Here is a 15180-nt window from a genome sequence, read left to right as displayed (position 1 = left end):
GTAAGAGTGTGGTGTTCCAGGAGGCCAGGAGAGCTTGTCAGGTTCCCATGGCTCTAGAGTTATAGACGGCTGTGGTCATCATGCTTGCTGGTGCTGTGAACTAAACCTGGTATCTGCAAAAGCAGCCAGGCTCTCAGACACTGGCTAAGCCGAGCCCCCATCTTATGTCCTCGGTTCATTGAAACCTTGCATCCCCCAATGCAGTGATACTCATCTTACTCTTACTGACGTCAATAGATAACTTCCCTGTTACCCAATCTCCTGCTGACTCCACATTGTGTCACACACCTTTGACTTCAGTATTTAACAGCATTTTACTTGGTATTCACGACTTCCAAGGAGTTATGTGGAAATCTAGCAATTTCCCAGTTGATTTTTTTTAACCTATGGGAAATTGAGGTATACCAAATATCAGTATATCCAAAATTCTTCATGTATTTATGAAATTTCCTTAGAAACATTTGTAGAGGCAAAGGGCTGGGGGTGTAGCTCAGTGGTTAGGGAGCTCACCTGCCACGTTACATGCTTGAAGCTCTGCGCTCTATCAACTTACAGACCGAACGCAGTGGCTTGGTGTACGTCTACACTCCCAGGGTCTTGGGAGAAGAGGCAGGAAGGTCAGAGGTCGATGGTGCAGCAAAGGAAGTTTGAGGCCAGCCAGATAGACACCAGCTAAGTCTTTAAAAAGGTAAGCAGAATGGCTAAACATATTAAAGACATTCTAAAGTCACTTGATGCGTTTTTAAAACATCACTTCAGCTCCTGATGCACCCATTTGTGTCCTAACAACTGTTTGAATGATGAATGGAGGTTTTGCTCTGAACTTCATTGCCAGTGTTTTAACAATTCGTTATTCAAAAATGGCATTTGATTGCTTAACTGCATGCTTTTTTTAATTAAGCCCTTTCAATATTCTTGTCCATTTCAGTGGCTACCTATATTCTTGAGCTTGCTTCTGTCTGTTGATAGTTATTTTGTAAGAACAAATTATTAATGCGCCTCTTTGTATTTTGAGGCCATGGAGACGTTAATGCAATACAGCGTTCCTGCCCAGGTGTTGGTTATTGACTTTTTTTTGCGTTATTTCCCACTCAGCCTTTGTGTGTGTGTGTGTGTGTGTTTTTATCGGCCTTGATCTGGAGGCATTGGTTTCTACGCATGCCTGGGCCAGGGAGATGGCAGGGGTCGTGTAGGAATCATCTGTGTGTTTTAATTCACTGACTAGACATGTGCACTAGTGGATCTTCATGCTGTTGTAATGGGCAACTCTGACCTCTGTCTCTACCCTTCCAAACTCCTGTAAAATGGCGGGTACTTTCCTGATAGCACAGCAGAAAGCACCATTGTCATTTCTTTCCTGTATGCCGCCCCAAGTGTTTTTCAGTGAGGAGTCACAGCAGTTCAAGCAAATGCCAGTTTGAACTTATATTATTATAGTCGTGTATGACCTTGAAGAAAGACAGAATGTTTCCATGCATAAGGCAGGGGGAACTATGGTAACCATCTCCTGGTTACCTGAGATTTAAATGTCTGGCCAACATGAGGCAAACCATTAGCGCTTACTGATGGGCGCTATTGTTAACACTGCAGTTCCACCAAGCAGAATATTCCAGACGGATTGACGCTTCAGTATGAAAGCCTAAAGTATCTCTTATTTCATGATTAACTTAATGCATATTACATGTGTTTCTTCTAAAGGAAGCGTTTTGATTTTTATGCGAATTGTATGCACAAATGTGTATGCAGGTATGGCTGACGTGGAAGGTATGTGTGGGACAGAGGTCTCAAGTCACTCTCCGCATTACTTCTGAGGCAGAGTTTCTCACTTAACCTGAAGCTATTCATTTCAGATGGACTTGCTGGCCACAAGGCCTCCAGGACCCACTCGGCGTTGCTCTTAGCACTGGGGTAAGAGGACTGCCTTTCCATAGTGAGAGTTTGCATGAGAGCTAGGGGTACGAGCTCTGGTCTGCATGCCTGCAGGGCAAGCACATCATTCACTGGGCCGATTCTCCAGCTCCCCAGAGAGCATCCTAAACAGATTTCTATATTCTTAATGAGAAAAACCTTTAGAAAGATGATACGCTAATTAACTAAAAATAAAATCTAAGTAGCATATTCATGTTTCCTTAGATATTAGAAACAATGGTAATATTATCTGCATGCTAAACTGAATTACACCAATATTGGCAGACTTAAATATATCCTATCATTTAGGCCTGCCAATATTGGCTGTCAATCATAGGCTGAGGGAAAAGCAAACGCCTAGTTGTTGAGTGTGTTAGACTCAAACAAATGAAGGATGTTTGCTTGCTTTGTGCTGGAAAGCGGCGATGATTACAGCGTGCTAATTAGTTATACCTTACAGCGCAAGAAACACTCAGTTACACGAGTCACTCGCAGGTGATCCGGTAGCTTAGATTACCGCATTGTCTGTGATTCACTCACAGGACATTCTCAAGCGCGTTTGTGGTAGAACATAACCACGGTGGAACTCTCAAGCCAAAACCCTTTTTAGTCTCAGGAGATATTTGTAAAGTAATCATTTAGAAACCCAAAGAAGGAACATGACCGCCAAACACTTTAGTATTTATATTCTGCTGCACAGAATTATTAATCTTTTCTTAAACATGCTTTGTATATTCAAGGCTGGTCGCTAAGGAACATCACGCCAATGATTTGTTGTGATAACTAAAAAAGTAATTAAAAGATCAAATAAATATTTAAAGTTTAATTCGTGGCAAACTTTAGGTCGTTTCAGTGAACTATTTAAATCATTTAAAAGGCCTTTAGAATGTATCGCTTTCTTCTCTGCATGTTATACTGTATCGCATGCTCATTTATTTACATATATGTTTATGTTGTCCGCTAGACCCGCAGATGCGGAGGCTTGAAATACATCGCCTTTTAGGATTTCATGAGCTTTCTTAGCAGCAGAAGTTCTAAGTCCATCAATTTTCCTGCAATTTGGCATCACATTTTTCTTTACAGCTGAATAGTATAGGATATATATATATATATATATATATATATATACATATATATGTTTTACATATATATGCAAAGTCATACATATGCTGATGGACACTTGGTTGGTTTAAATTAATTTCTATAGTTGATGACAATAAACAGGGAGGTTCAAATATCTCTGTGGTAGGCTATGGGGTTCTCTGATTACATTCCCAGAAGTGAAACAAATGGGTCATATAATAATTTTCTTCTGAAACATTTTAAATCTTCACAGTTACCTCCACAATGACTTCGTTAACTTGCACTCCCATCCACAGTGAATAAGGCTTCCTCTCTCTACACTTCCTCTCTACAATTTGTTGTCTGACTTTTCTATGGCGGTCCTCCTGACTGGAGTGAGGTAGTAGCTCAAAGTAGTTAATATTCGAGGACGTGGAAAAACTAAATGCAAGTAACAGACATGCGTTATGAGGGAGGATCTAAAGATAATATTTATCCTGTTCTAACTCTGTCATGGATTTCTCATGTGTGTACTTGAGAGTGTGTGTGTGTGTGTGTGTGTGTGTGTGTGTGTCTGTCTGTCTGTCTGTCTCTGTCTTTCTCTCTGTCTCTCTCTGTGTGTTTTTGTGTGTATGTGTCTCTGTGTGTGTCTCTGTCTCTGTCTTTCTGTCTCTCTGTCTCTGTTTCTCTGTGTGTGTGTGTGTGTGTGTGTGTGTGTGTGTCTGTCTGTCTGTCTGTCTCTGTCTTTCTCTCTGTCTCTCTCTCTGTGTGTTTTTGTGTGTATGTGTCTCTGTGTGTGTCTCTGTCTCTGTCTTTCTGTCTCTCTGTCTCTGTTTCTCTCTGTGTTGTGTGTGTCTGTGTGTGTGTGTGTGTGTGTGTGTGTGTGTGTGTTGGATAAATACAAAAGTACAAACTCAATCGTGGAAGTGTAAAATCCAGTGTAAAGCTCAACAACTCTGGAATGGCTGCTTAATTATCTATAAGTTCAGCAAGATGTAAAGACTTTAGGCCTAGTTTATTTCAGTGTGATATGATTTTCAAAGTTTATAAGAAAAATTCATAGATATAAAATAAATCAAAACTTACTGTTTTAGGGAATTATTGCAATTCTTAATCTTAAAAATTCTTACTTGAAAAATCATTATTTGATTAACATGCTTATACTATGCTAGATCAAAACAAAAGAATTAATTCATACTCCAGACTATTACAGGTAGGGTGAGCAACAGGTCTTGAGTTTTAAAACTGAAACTCTCTTTCCCTGGAGATCACCATTCTTAAATAAATAAGTTAGATTGACACCCCAGTCAGAGTTTATGTAAACTATCTTTGCTGGGCTGGAGAGAGAGCTTAGCGCTAAAGAACACCTGCTCCTCTTCCAAAAGACTTCGGTTCAATTCCCAGCATCCTCATGACGACTCACAACCGCCTGTAACTCCAGTTCCAGGGGATCTGATGCCCTCTTCTGGTCTCCATCAGCATTGCATACACACTGTGCACAGATATTCATGAAGGCAAAACACTCACACACGTAAAAGTACATGAATCGTTATATCTATAAATATACAATAAAATAAAGCAACACAAAAGGAAAAGTACCAATGAGCCACGAAATTTCCAAATCTCCACAAAGAGGTTAAAATTAATTTGTAAGTTATGACATGATGTCAAGGGGCTGAGTGTGTCTATAATAGTTTTCCCAGCAAGCGTGAGGCTCCGAGTTCTTTCCCCAGCATGGTGTCTCTACTAGTTACTTTCCTCACGGCTTTGTCCAAACGAAATAGTGAATAAAAATGGCTTAAGGGGGAAGGGTTTATTTCAGCTGAGGATTTTAGAGGATACCACCCATCCTGTCAGGGAAGACCTGGTAAGTCTGCTCCGTTTGTCTACATGGGAGCTTATGGCTGTGGGTTGTCACATCCTGGTGGACCCGGGAGAAGAGGCAGACCGGAAGGAACTGCAGGTGAGTACAACTACAACCCCCACGTGACTGGTACCCACCAACTGGAAACTACATCCGGGTGATTTCAAAGCACCACAAACCCGCCCGCCCCATTAGCTGGAGACCAAACGTTCAAATACCCAAGCCTGTGGCCAGCATCTCGCATTAAAACCGTTAACACATCCTCGCCACTCGAGAGCAGAACGAAGGTAATGTTTGCGAACTGTCTTTTTAAAACACAACAAAACAGAGCCTTGCGGCTTAAAACTGACAAATTACAGCAACCAAAATTGACTTTAATAAGATACTTACGTCTGTAAAAATTCCTCAGAACCGCATATACTTAGAAGATACTCTTTGGGGGAAAGCTGCTCATTTGCACATAAAAGTAGAATTTCGGCAATTAGGTCTTTGACAAGATAATTAGCTGCAAAACAAAAGTGGATAATATGGGTGAGAAAGAGCTCAGGAAATACCCACTGTGAAGCTTCTAAGCACAAACCCTGATAATCACGTTATGAAGGATTGTAGCCAGCTAGCTCCATCCAGGGGAATTAACGCACATCACATTTGTTTGTCCGTTTATTGCATTCGTGGCTACTTCAGATAGAGGCTGCTTGCAATCATTTCAAGCTCAGTTCTGTGTGAAGGGAAAATTTCAAAGCCGGGTATTGCATTTCTCCTATCAAAACCATTTGGTTTTATTATGGCTCCACACGAAAGATACTCTCGGGACGCTGGGGCGATGGCTCTGCAGCTAAATATACTGTCTGCTCTTCCAGAAGATGCGGGGTCAATTCACAGCACTCACAGGGCTGTTCACTGACTCCTGTCTGTAACTCCTGTTCTAGGAGATCCAAGGTTGTCTTCCATGGGCATCAGGGATATACACATACACATGAATGCAGGCAAAACACCCACCAATAAAATAATAAAATAAAATAAAATAAAAAATAAAACCAAAAAGAGATATGGTTGGGTTGGAGAGTTGGCGTAGTGGCAGAGACCGCCTCATTATCAACCTCTGGGGCAGCCTAGGCAAATGTAACCTTCGTTCCAGGGCTATGGCGCCTCCTTCTGGCCAGAGCAGGCACTGCATGTACATGTTGCCAGTGCACACCCTTGGACTCACACATGTAAGTATAAAACAAAATAAAAAAAAAAAACCAAAATATTTTTTTTTGGTTCTTTTTTTCGGAGCTGGGGACCGAACCCAGGGCCTTGTGCTTCCTAGGTAAGCGCTCTACCACTGAGCTAAATCCCCAACCCCCAAAATATTTTTAAAAGATGTGTTATTATTGCCTTGATATTAACATAATATCAAGGTTCTTGGCGTTTTATGCTAAGTCCTGGATATAATACAGACTTCATCATTCTCAGTGAATTTATGAAGACAAGTTCTTCATCCTCTGGGGCTCAGTTTCTTTATTAAAGAGTTTGGATTGCAATAGTTTCTGCCCTTTAGGAATCTTATACGTGAGGTTAACACGTATAAGACAGATTAATGTGGCTGATTTATTTAAACGTGCCATGCCCACATTTTTAGTGTGAGTCAAGGGATTTGACCACTGCGCAAGTGCAGTTGACTCGTACAGCTGGTAAGGGCTGCTAGTAGAGAACTTCCAATGGCCAGCTGCTTTGTTCAGTAGCGATTCATCTGTAATTCTGTATCTGGTTTATTTTACAATCAGATTTTTTTTCCCTTCTACCTCCTTTTTTTGTAAGTGACTTTGAGCGAAACTCGGTAACGTAGAGTGGCAAAAATGGCATTGCTGTGACCAAAAAGGAGACACAAACGTAAAGTGTATATTTTTATGGTAGATCAAGATGTCATCAAGGAATGTATTTGAAAAACCAAATAGTAGAGTTCCTGAGGGAGTGACGGACGGCCATGCCTTGCCCTGGCACAGAGGGTCCTCACCATATCACAGCCTGGGGACGCTGAAAGAACGGTGTGGATTAAAGTTAGCTCAAAGTAAGACCACAGGCAAAATCCCTGGCAAAGGACTCTGGAAAACAGCAGAGAAAGCTGCTGGTACATGGTGGCTAGACACCGGGACTTTACTTTCCTGTTGCCAGGACTATGGGTGCTGCCCTACATGATACATTGTTGCTTAGATACGGATCTCCTCTTGATGTTCCTGTGAGGCCCCATAGCCCACTGTCCACCTCTCTCCCCCACACTTTAGTTTTGTTGGAGCAGAAGAGTCTGAAATTTACTTTCAAACACAGACAGTACAGTACTTCTAAGTGTTTCGACTAGCTTTGGAATGAGGAAACCTAGTTTCTATGTTTGGGGAGTTGGGGGTAAATGCAGGAGAGAAAGAAAGTCACAAGCGTGATTTGGTCCTGGAAATCTGGATTCCCCCAGTTCCAAGCCCTCAGCCCACCAGGATGAGAGCTTTGGAGAATTGTCTGCTGTGCGTCTATGAAGTAAGGGCCCCAGCTACCCGTGCCTCATAGGTCTAGACCTGAAGCCACCATCTGTATCCCGGAGTCTTCAAATCATTGAACGAGCCCCTCATCTGTATATTGTCAACACACATACCAGGGCTTCCTTCGTGTGGATTTTACACCTGTATTTTTATTTTAGCCCGCAAGAGAATCATTCTAAACATCCTGTGTCATCTCTCACTTCTTGTAACTCTCCTCATTCTTTAACCCTTAATTCCCCAGCAACTTCAGCCACTGGACCCTGATAATGTGCTGGTTAGTTAAAAAATGGAAGACCATCGGCTGGAGAGACACAATTCTGCTCTTAAATATTGGGAGCTGGGTCTATTAAGAGATGGGCTGACTGTTCGTTGTTGGAGAAATGGCACGTATGCTTAAGAACTTAGCTTTCATCATCATCATCATCATCATCATCATCATCATCATCATCATCATCATCATCATCATCATTTTGGAAATACAAGCCAGTGAATCAGCAGAGAACAAGGCAGGGATAACTGCCAGGGAAAGACGAGCTCGAGGCTATAAGGAAATTGTGAGCTTCGACATTTGTGTCATAAGTACATTCCTAGGTCTTTGATGCTTTTTTTACACTTAAACTCTATAAGGAATGCTGACTTTGTTTAAAAATATCTTCTCTCTTGCCTCAGCCAACAGGAGTCTTCAAACCATATGGTTTTAACAGGTATATCAACACACTGTGTCTGTCTGTTGTTAACTGTATTTACTCAAAGCCTCAACTAGAGCAGAGGAAAAGGGGATATTTACAAATATTAACCAGTGAAAACATTTCCCAGTCCCTCATGTGACTGAAAATGCTTCCCTCTTGTTAAGTAATAACCTATGTAGTTGACATCAGACACTTAACAAATGACCACTGCTTCCTAAAATAACAGACCATAGCACAAATACAGGGCATTGCGTAACTTTAAAGGTATCTTCAAGTATAAAGAAGAAAATGTCTAGTAAGACTCATTCTCGGTCAACAGTACTGATCATTAGGATAGTGTGGGTCGCACAGAGTTTTTAAATTTCTCGTGGTGGGACCAGATCTCCTCTAACGTTCTTCTCCACAATTTATTCACACACATGAACAAAGTACTTGTTCCCGCTGAGTAGGAAACGGTGTTTCCAGTCATACACCATCTTTATCTTGAATATTTTAGAAATTCGACTTATTTTAATTGCACAGAAAACCTGCACCACCTGCTATTATTCACAACAAGGAAACAAAGACTTTTCTGGAGAGCTATGGGAAGGGCGTAGGTGTTTCTCACTCAGATGTCTACAATTAATAGCTCCTGGCTCTTTTCCTCTGATTTTCCTTCAGGGCAAAATGGCGCTGAACAGTGGTTCTTTCAGTGAGTTGAAGGCGATCCGTGAACACGAGTTTTCTTACCGGGTGGCTTAAGAAGAAGAAGTTGTGCCGAGTTATCAGTGGAAATTTTAACTCTGAACTGGGTGTCAGCGAAGAGCCGAGATGGATAGGCTGTGGTGATGGCCCAGATCTTTCCGGAATTGGAATTAGTGTCACTTGCATGATATAGTCCTCTTATTCTGAAAAGCATGTGTAAAGGAAGAATAAGCTTAGGGCCGGATCTGCATCATTCTTTTGAAACATCACCCAATCACGAGGAACGCCAGCAGCATGAGAACAACAGGAAAACCAGGAGACAGCCTCCTCTGTCTGTGTGACATGGGACACTTACTGAGGTTGCTTTGGTGTCCGTTACAATCACTGCAAGAACAAAGGCAGGGGCAGCTCATAGGCTTCTGGGGGATGCACCGTCATAAATAATTAATACTATGTTTTCCTAGCTGCCAAGATAGGAATTCACCCAGAGTGGCATCACTTGTGTCCCTGACTTCCCTCCTGATGCCAGGACCTCCTCTCTCGTGTTCCCTTCACACCCAGTTCCCTCAAAGCTGTAAACACACCCCAGATATGAGTAAGTAAATTAATTCTTTAGTTTGTGTGTAATTCACAAACACTGCTCCTGTTTCTTTATTATCTTAAAAGTTATAGATTTTACAAAGATAAAGTGTATTATAAGGACACGTAGGAGTCAAAGGATTGCTAAAAAGCTAATCCTTGTATCGGACACTTTGAGTTCGAATCCCCCTGCCTCTGCTTTGGGATAGTAGAGCCAGAGGCAGACTATCTGACTTGGCTCTTTGTGCACACAAAAGGAGCCATTACCACCTATTTTAAAGGATTTATGTGAGGGGTAAAAGAGAAAAGGCATAAAAAATTTACAGACTCTGCAGCCATGCGAAGTGTTATAATAATCATTATGTGTTTCCATGGTTGGTCCCAGTAGGGCCATGTTTTATGTCAATATAGAACACATTATGAAGACATTAACAAATACAAAATGCTTCTCACGGTGAAATCAAATCTTGTCAGTATTTTTTGTGTTGGTTATACTGACATCTAAACTCTCCTTAAATGGAAAATTATGGTTCAATAGTAATCTTTGGATACTTTGTGTTGTGGTTTATATAAAGTATCTTGCACAGCCTCACAAGCCCATGTGTTTGAACACTGGGTAGCCAGATTGTTTCCCACTTTTCCCACTTTATGGTGATAGGAAGACTTTTAGGATGTGGAGCCCACCCGAAAGAAGTGGGTAGTGTGGGGTGGGCCTGGGGCGTATAGCCTAGATCCACTTCCTGACGCCTCCCTGCTTCAGATATTAGCACTGGTAATAACAAGACAGTGTTCAGTGCATGAACAGTTTCAGCTTCTAGCGTTTGGAGAAATTAAATTTAAAGTGCAAAGTCATGATTGATTCTTCCCTAACCCTTGAAGGGCATCCACTGTCAACCAGGACTTCTTTTGAGAATTGTGGAAGGAATTTTATTCAGTTTCATAATCATGTGTTGTTTCTTTAAAACATGAGATTTTTAAACTATGTCAAAACAATCAAATCAAGGAATTAGAAATATCATTAATAAGATCATAAATGAATACTAACAATGTATTTAACTAAACTTATTTAAATATTAGAAAGATAATTGCAATTAGATATTTAAATTTATTTTATCATCGGTTGGGAGAATGTCTTGTGAAATGTGATGTGCATATTTTAATTGATTTTCTTATTTACTTTTTAAGGGTTGAATTGACAATTCCAAGCACTGAATGAAGCCTAACAGCCCTTATTCACAGAATAATGTGCATGCATTCACTTAAGCATGACAGTTGCTGGTTTCTTTTCACTTAACCAACTTTACCATTTGGTTGGCTGCTTAAGTTCTCATAATTATTTGAAAGCAAATAAGGAAAAGTGCTTTAAGAATTTGAACACAAATCACAAGCCATTGGCACGGTCATTTAAGATACTTTCCTGATGGTACTGCATCTGCATTCTGTCCTCTAAGATTATAAAGTTACATAACAGAGGAAGAAAACATTGCCGTGCTTTAAAAAGGCTTCCCCTCAGTGGCGTATTAAGGTGGTGACTACTCACACTACTCAGGGAGGAATGACCAAATGATAGCTTCGGAGACTTAGTTTTACTATTGGTTTTAAGTTGTGTGTATGCATTTCTGTATGTGGGTATGTGCATGTGAGTGCAGGTACAAATGGATTCACAAGAGAACATCGGGTCCCCTGGAGTCAGAATGACAGAGAGTTGTAAACGACCAGCTATGGGTGCTGGAAACCAAACATGGGTTCTCTGCAGGAGCAGCAAATGCTCTTAACTCCTGAGCCATCTCTTGCTAAGGAACGCATCAACACTGTGGTCCTCAGTCCTTCTAGCTTAAGAATCTAAAGGACCTGTTCGGTTTCTTATTGTGTAAATTAGCAAGAAATGAATGAAAATTGGCATAAGTTGTATAGCTTTGAGAATCTTCTGTTGTACTTTTCTGGGTACATATTTCTACTTCTTCCAATGTGGTTGTCAGGGTGTCTTGTGTGTGTGCTGGTTTGGCTGGGTGGTTGGTTAGCTTTGATCTTAGGTATGTCTAATTTTATTTTTATTTTAAAATATGAACCTGTATTATGAATGAATGAAGATGTTTTGGGAATGGAACTGTCCTTTAAACTGATCAGTGACTCAAAACTTTCATCTACTTTCATCTTTAGTAGGAAGCCAAGGCCTTTAAATAAATGCACGTTTTTTATAGTTAAGACAAAAAGCTCAAGTGAAAAACCCCTAGAGGACGGAAATGCATCAAATTTCCAAATAAAAGAAACGTTTCCATTAGATAAATGTTAATAACATGAGAAAAGTACTCTCCCGTCTAGCAGGATATTAATTTTTATATTATCAAGGAGACCAAGGTCATTGCAGGAACTTTCTCCACAGATTTGTCAATTCTCCAACGGTTTTGTATGTGCTTGTTCAACGTGGTGGCACCACACTTGGGATAAGAGTCAGCTGACTGGAAGGCCCTGACACGGCCAGAATGTCCCAGGTAGGAGCGTGAACCTGTGTCAATTTAGGCCTGGGCCTCAGGGCTCAAATGCTATGTAATTAAATGAATTACAAATACAGCAAAAATCAAACTACCCACAAACAAGGCCAGTTCTGTCAGAGAAACTATCTTTTAATCAAATTTAAATGGAAAAATACTTAAGAGTATGAGGAAGAAAAATCAGCCATCAAGGTGATCAATGATAACCTGTGAAAATTGTTTTATTCCATTAACAAGCTAAGGGACCCACATTTTGCATGCAGAACTAATCACTGAGTGGGTTGAAAAATAGAGAAATTTAATCAAACACGGGAAACTTCAATATTTATTAAAAGAGCGATACTCACTTTGTTACATTGTTGCAAAAGGAGGCGAGGCTCTTGTTACTCCCTTGGGGTGCTTCAACTATTTCAAGGGGGCAACCAATGGGCTGGAAGTAAAAATCGCTAAATTAATGCATCTCAAGGCAGAGGAAAAGAGCAACATGTTTGTGTGATTTCCCTCTAAAGATCAGGTTGCATTTACTTTTACCTTTTTGATATCTATTTAAGTAGCATTTGCATACTGAAAAATGGGTAGACTTTAGGTATATACTTTTAGTTTTCAGAAATGTATACATCTGTGCTATCAACAACCATGGAAAATATTGAACAGATCCTCGGGTTCCATTGCCTCTAGCTCTCGCCGTATCGCCATCTGATTCAGACTGCCTCTGGCTTTCGCTGCCTCTGGCTCTCATTGTCTCTGCCAATCACTGCCTCTGGTTCTCACTGCCTCTGGCTCTCACTGTCTCTGTCTCCCACTGCCTCTGGTTCCTACTCCCTCTGGTTCTCACTGTCTCTGGTTCCTACTCCCTCTGGTTCCCATTGCCTCTGGTTCCTACTCCCTCTGGTTCCAACTGCCTCTGGTTCCCACTGCCTTTAGCTCTCACTGCCTCTGGCCTCACTGTCTCTGGCTCTCACTGTCTCCGACTCTCCCTGTCTCTGGTTCCCACTCTCTCTGGTTCTCCCTGTCTCTGGCTCTTACTGCCTCTGGTTCCCACTGTCTCCGACTCCATTTTCTCTGACTCCTAGCTCTCTGATGAGAAGTTTCAGTTGTTCCCATGTTGTCACACTGTCTGAAATCATTCCACCTCCTCATAATTCCTTTCGATGTCTTGATTTTAGATTACCTGAATATCATTTGCCTGTATTTGGGTGACTTGGCCTTTATTTGTAATCTGCTGCTTCTTTGACTCTACAATTAGGTATTTTCAATTAAATTTGAGAAATTATTTTGACAATGTTCCATGGCCTTCCAAATAACAACCTCATATTTGGCCAAGATGTAGTAATTCCCCCTGAGATTCCTCCTAAACCTACCCATAGCGTAGCTTTCTCTCTGACAGCACAATGTCCAGCAAGTGCAAGCTGCTTTTGCAGTCTGTAGCTAACAGTCCAGCTTTGCTCTCCAATTCAGGAGCTGTGCTGTTATGTGGGCTCCACCACGCTGCACAGCTGCAGGGTGCTGCCCTTCAGGCACAAACCAGGATGCTGGCAGCTCTTAGGGAATCTGTGTTTCCTGCTGCCTGTTGTCCAAAGTCTGAATTCAGCTGGTTTATTTATCTTGTCTAATTTTAAGACTATTTATAATAGTAGGGTAAAGTTACTGATTATCATATTGTTGTGATATGAATTAGATATCCTTAAGATGTATTCAGTTTTTATTCAGATAATTTGAGGTGGAATTTCTTATGCAATGACCTTCTCTCAGAGTTAGTTATTTGCTTTTGTACTTCCTTTAAAATTATCTTTTATTTGCCAGATGTAATTGTCATTTCAAAGGTTTACTGGTGAATAATCTTACCCCTTCTAGCTTTTTCTGAAGTCTGACTGATTGATTCAATTTAGCTGTTCTGGTTCAAACTTCTTTCTGAGTTGCCTGGTTGAAATTGGCTTCTCCTCACTTCTGACTGAATTGCTCTGCCCGGCCTTAAACTAACTCTGGTAATATGTTCTAGTCTTCTCACTCCTTCTCATCCTCTGGTTCATCCCGTCTTCACCTGTGTCTAGCTTGTTGTCCCTGCAACCTGACTATAAAACTGTCCCTGTAAAAACTGCCCTGAGCTCCACAAGTTGAGCTGCTGCAAACTCCAGTCTACTGCACTGCCCCTCGACTCGCTGGCTCAGCCCAAGTGACTCACAGCAGCTCAGAGATCTGCTTGCCTCTGTTTCTGGGCTTAAAGGCTTGTCTGTATTCCAGCCGGATCACCCAGACCTAGAAGAGCTTTGGATATGATCCTTTGCTAGAACAGCCATGTGACTGGATTAAAATTCCTCCACAATTTCCATCTGTGGATTTACTATGTTGAAACTGGTTTTCATAAGATCAGTGTTAGTCAATTTCTGAATTCCAAGAAATTTCTTTACTTCCCTAAATACTTTCTGGCCAGCATGTCAAAGGATCATTTAACAATTTGACCACAAGTTGCTGTTCAGTGAATGAAGAATCTTTTGGCTCCTCCTGTATATTGCAACTGCTGTGATCTCTCTCTCTCTCTCTCTCTCTCTCTCTCTCTCTCTCTCTCTCTCTCTCTCTCTTTCTCTTTCTCTTTTCTCTCTCTCTTTCTCTCTTTCTCTCCCTCCCTCCCTCCTTCTCTCCTTCTCCCTCCCCTTCCTGCTCCCACTCCCCTTTCCCCTGCCCCTCTTCTCTCTCCCATGTGTGTGTGTGTGTCTGTGTGTGTCTGTGTGTGTGTGTGTGTGTGTGTGTGTGTGTGTGTGTGTGTGTGTGTGTGCAGGCCAGAAACTGAAGTCAGGTGTTTTCCTCAGTCAGCTCTTTGGGTCACTCATTAAACCTGGAACTCACAGATTTGACCAGATTGAATGATTAGATATCCAAAGATCTACCTGTCTCTGTCTCGCCAGTACTGTGATTGTCAACTCATGCCACAACACCTAGCATTTTTGTGGTTGCCGAGGATCTAAAAACCCCATGTTTGCATGCCATCTCTCTAGTCTCTCCCACTCGTTTTATTTTTTAATTATGATCTGCTTCTTGCTTTTTTGCTTTTTTAGAAGCATAAAACTTTTCAAACATGGTACAGGAAATTCTGTGGCTGCTCCAGTGACCATGCAGTGATCAAAGAAAGGATTAAAGTCAATTGAACAGTAATTACTTAACTTTTTACTTTTTGTCAGGTTTCTATGCATTATGCTTCAAAATCAAATAATTTAGGAGCCTCTATGTGCAAGGGCACTTTCCCCTGCTACTAAAAATAATAAGATTTTAAGTCATATAGTGTGACTCAAATTATAGATGTAATGGGATATAAGTATGTTTTTATGACAGGAATAGGTAAATTCCACAAGCTAAACTTTCATTTGTACTTTTATCTATTAAAATGTATTAGT

General features: G+C 41.0%; 1 protein-coding gene and 1 long non-coding RNA gene across 8 annotated transcripts in view; one reads left to right on the top strand and one right to left on the bottom strand.

Annotated features, from left to right (window-relative positions):
* Pik3c2g (phosphatidylinositol-4-phosphate 3-kinase, catalytic subunit type 2 gamma) overlaps positions 1-15180 on the bottom strand; it is a 366288-nt gene that overhangs the window by 312806 nt on the left and 38302 nt on the right. For all 6 annotated transcript variants that reach the window (XM_087655648.1, NM_053923.2, XM_087655647.1 and 3 more), the window contains exons 3-5: positions 12139-12221; positions 8766-8923; positions 5225-5339 (exon numbers count right to left, since the gene is read on the bottom strand). In XM_087655648.1, coding sequence (XP_087511774.1) covers positions 5225-5339; positions 8766-8923; positions 12139-12221 — 356 coding nt within the window. The remainder of the gene's footprint in view (positions 1-5224; positions 5340-8765; positions 8924-12138; positions 12222-15180) is intronic.
* Positions 4991-9759, top strand: LOC148006350 (uncharacterized). Of its 2 annotated transcripts, XR_015687130.1 has the most exons (3): positions 6639-7901; positions 8017-8051; positions 8697-9759. It is a non-coding gene; the product is annotated as an uncharacterized LOC148006350 (long non-coding RNA). The 2 variants fall into 2 exon arrangements; XR_015687131.1 differs by lacking the exons at positions 6639-7901; positions 8017-8051 and adding an exon at positions 4991-5121 and having other exon boundaries at positions 8697-9357.

The sequence above is a fragment of the Rattus norvegicus genome, chromosome 4, assembly GCF_021556685.1.
Source record: "Rattus norvegicus strain SHRSP/BbbUtx chromosome 4, alternate assembly SHRSP_T2T, whole genome shotgun sequence".
Classification (NCBI taxonomy): Eukaryota; Metazoa; Chordata; class Mammalia; order Rodentia; family Muridae; genus Rattus; species Rattus norvegicus.
The sequence above is the reverse complement of the archived record's forward strand: the minus strand, read 5'-3'. Positions and strand labels throughout refer to the sequence as shown.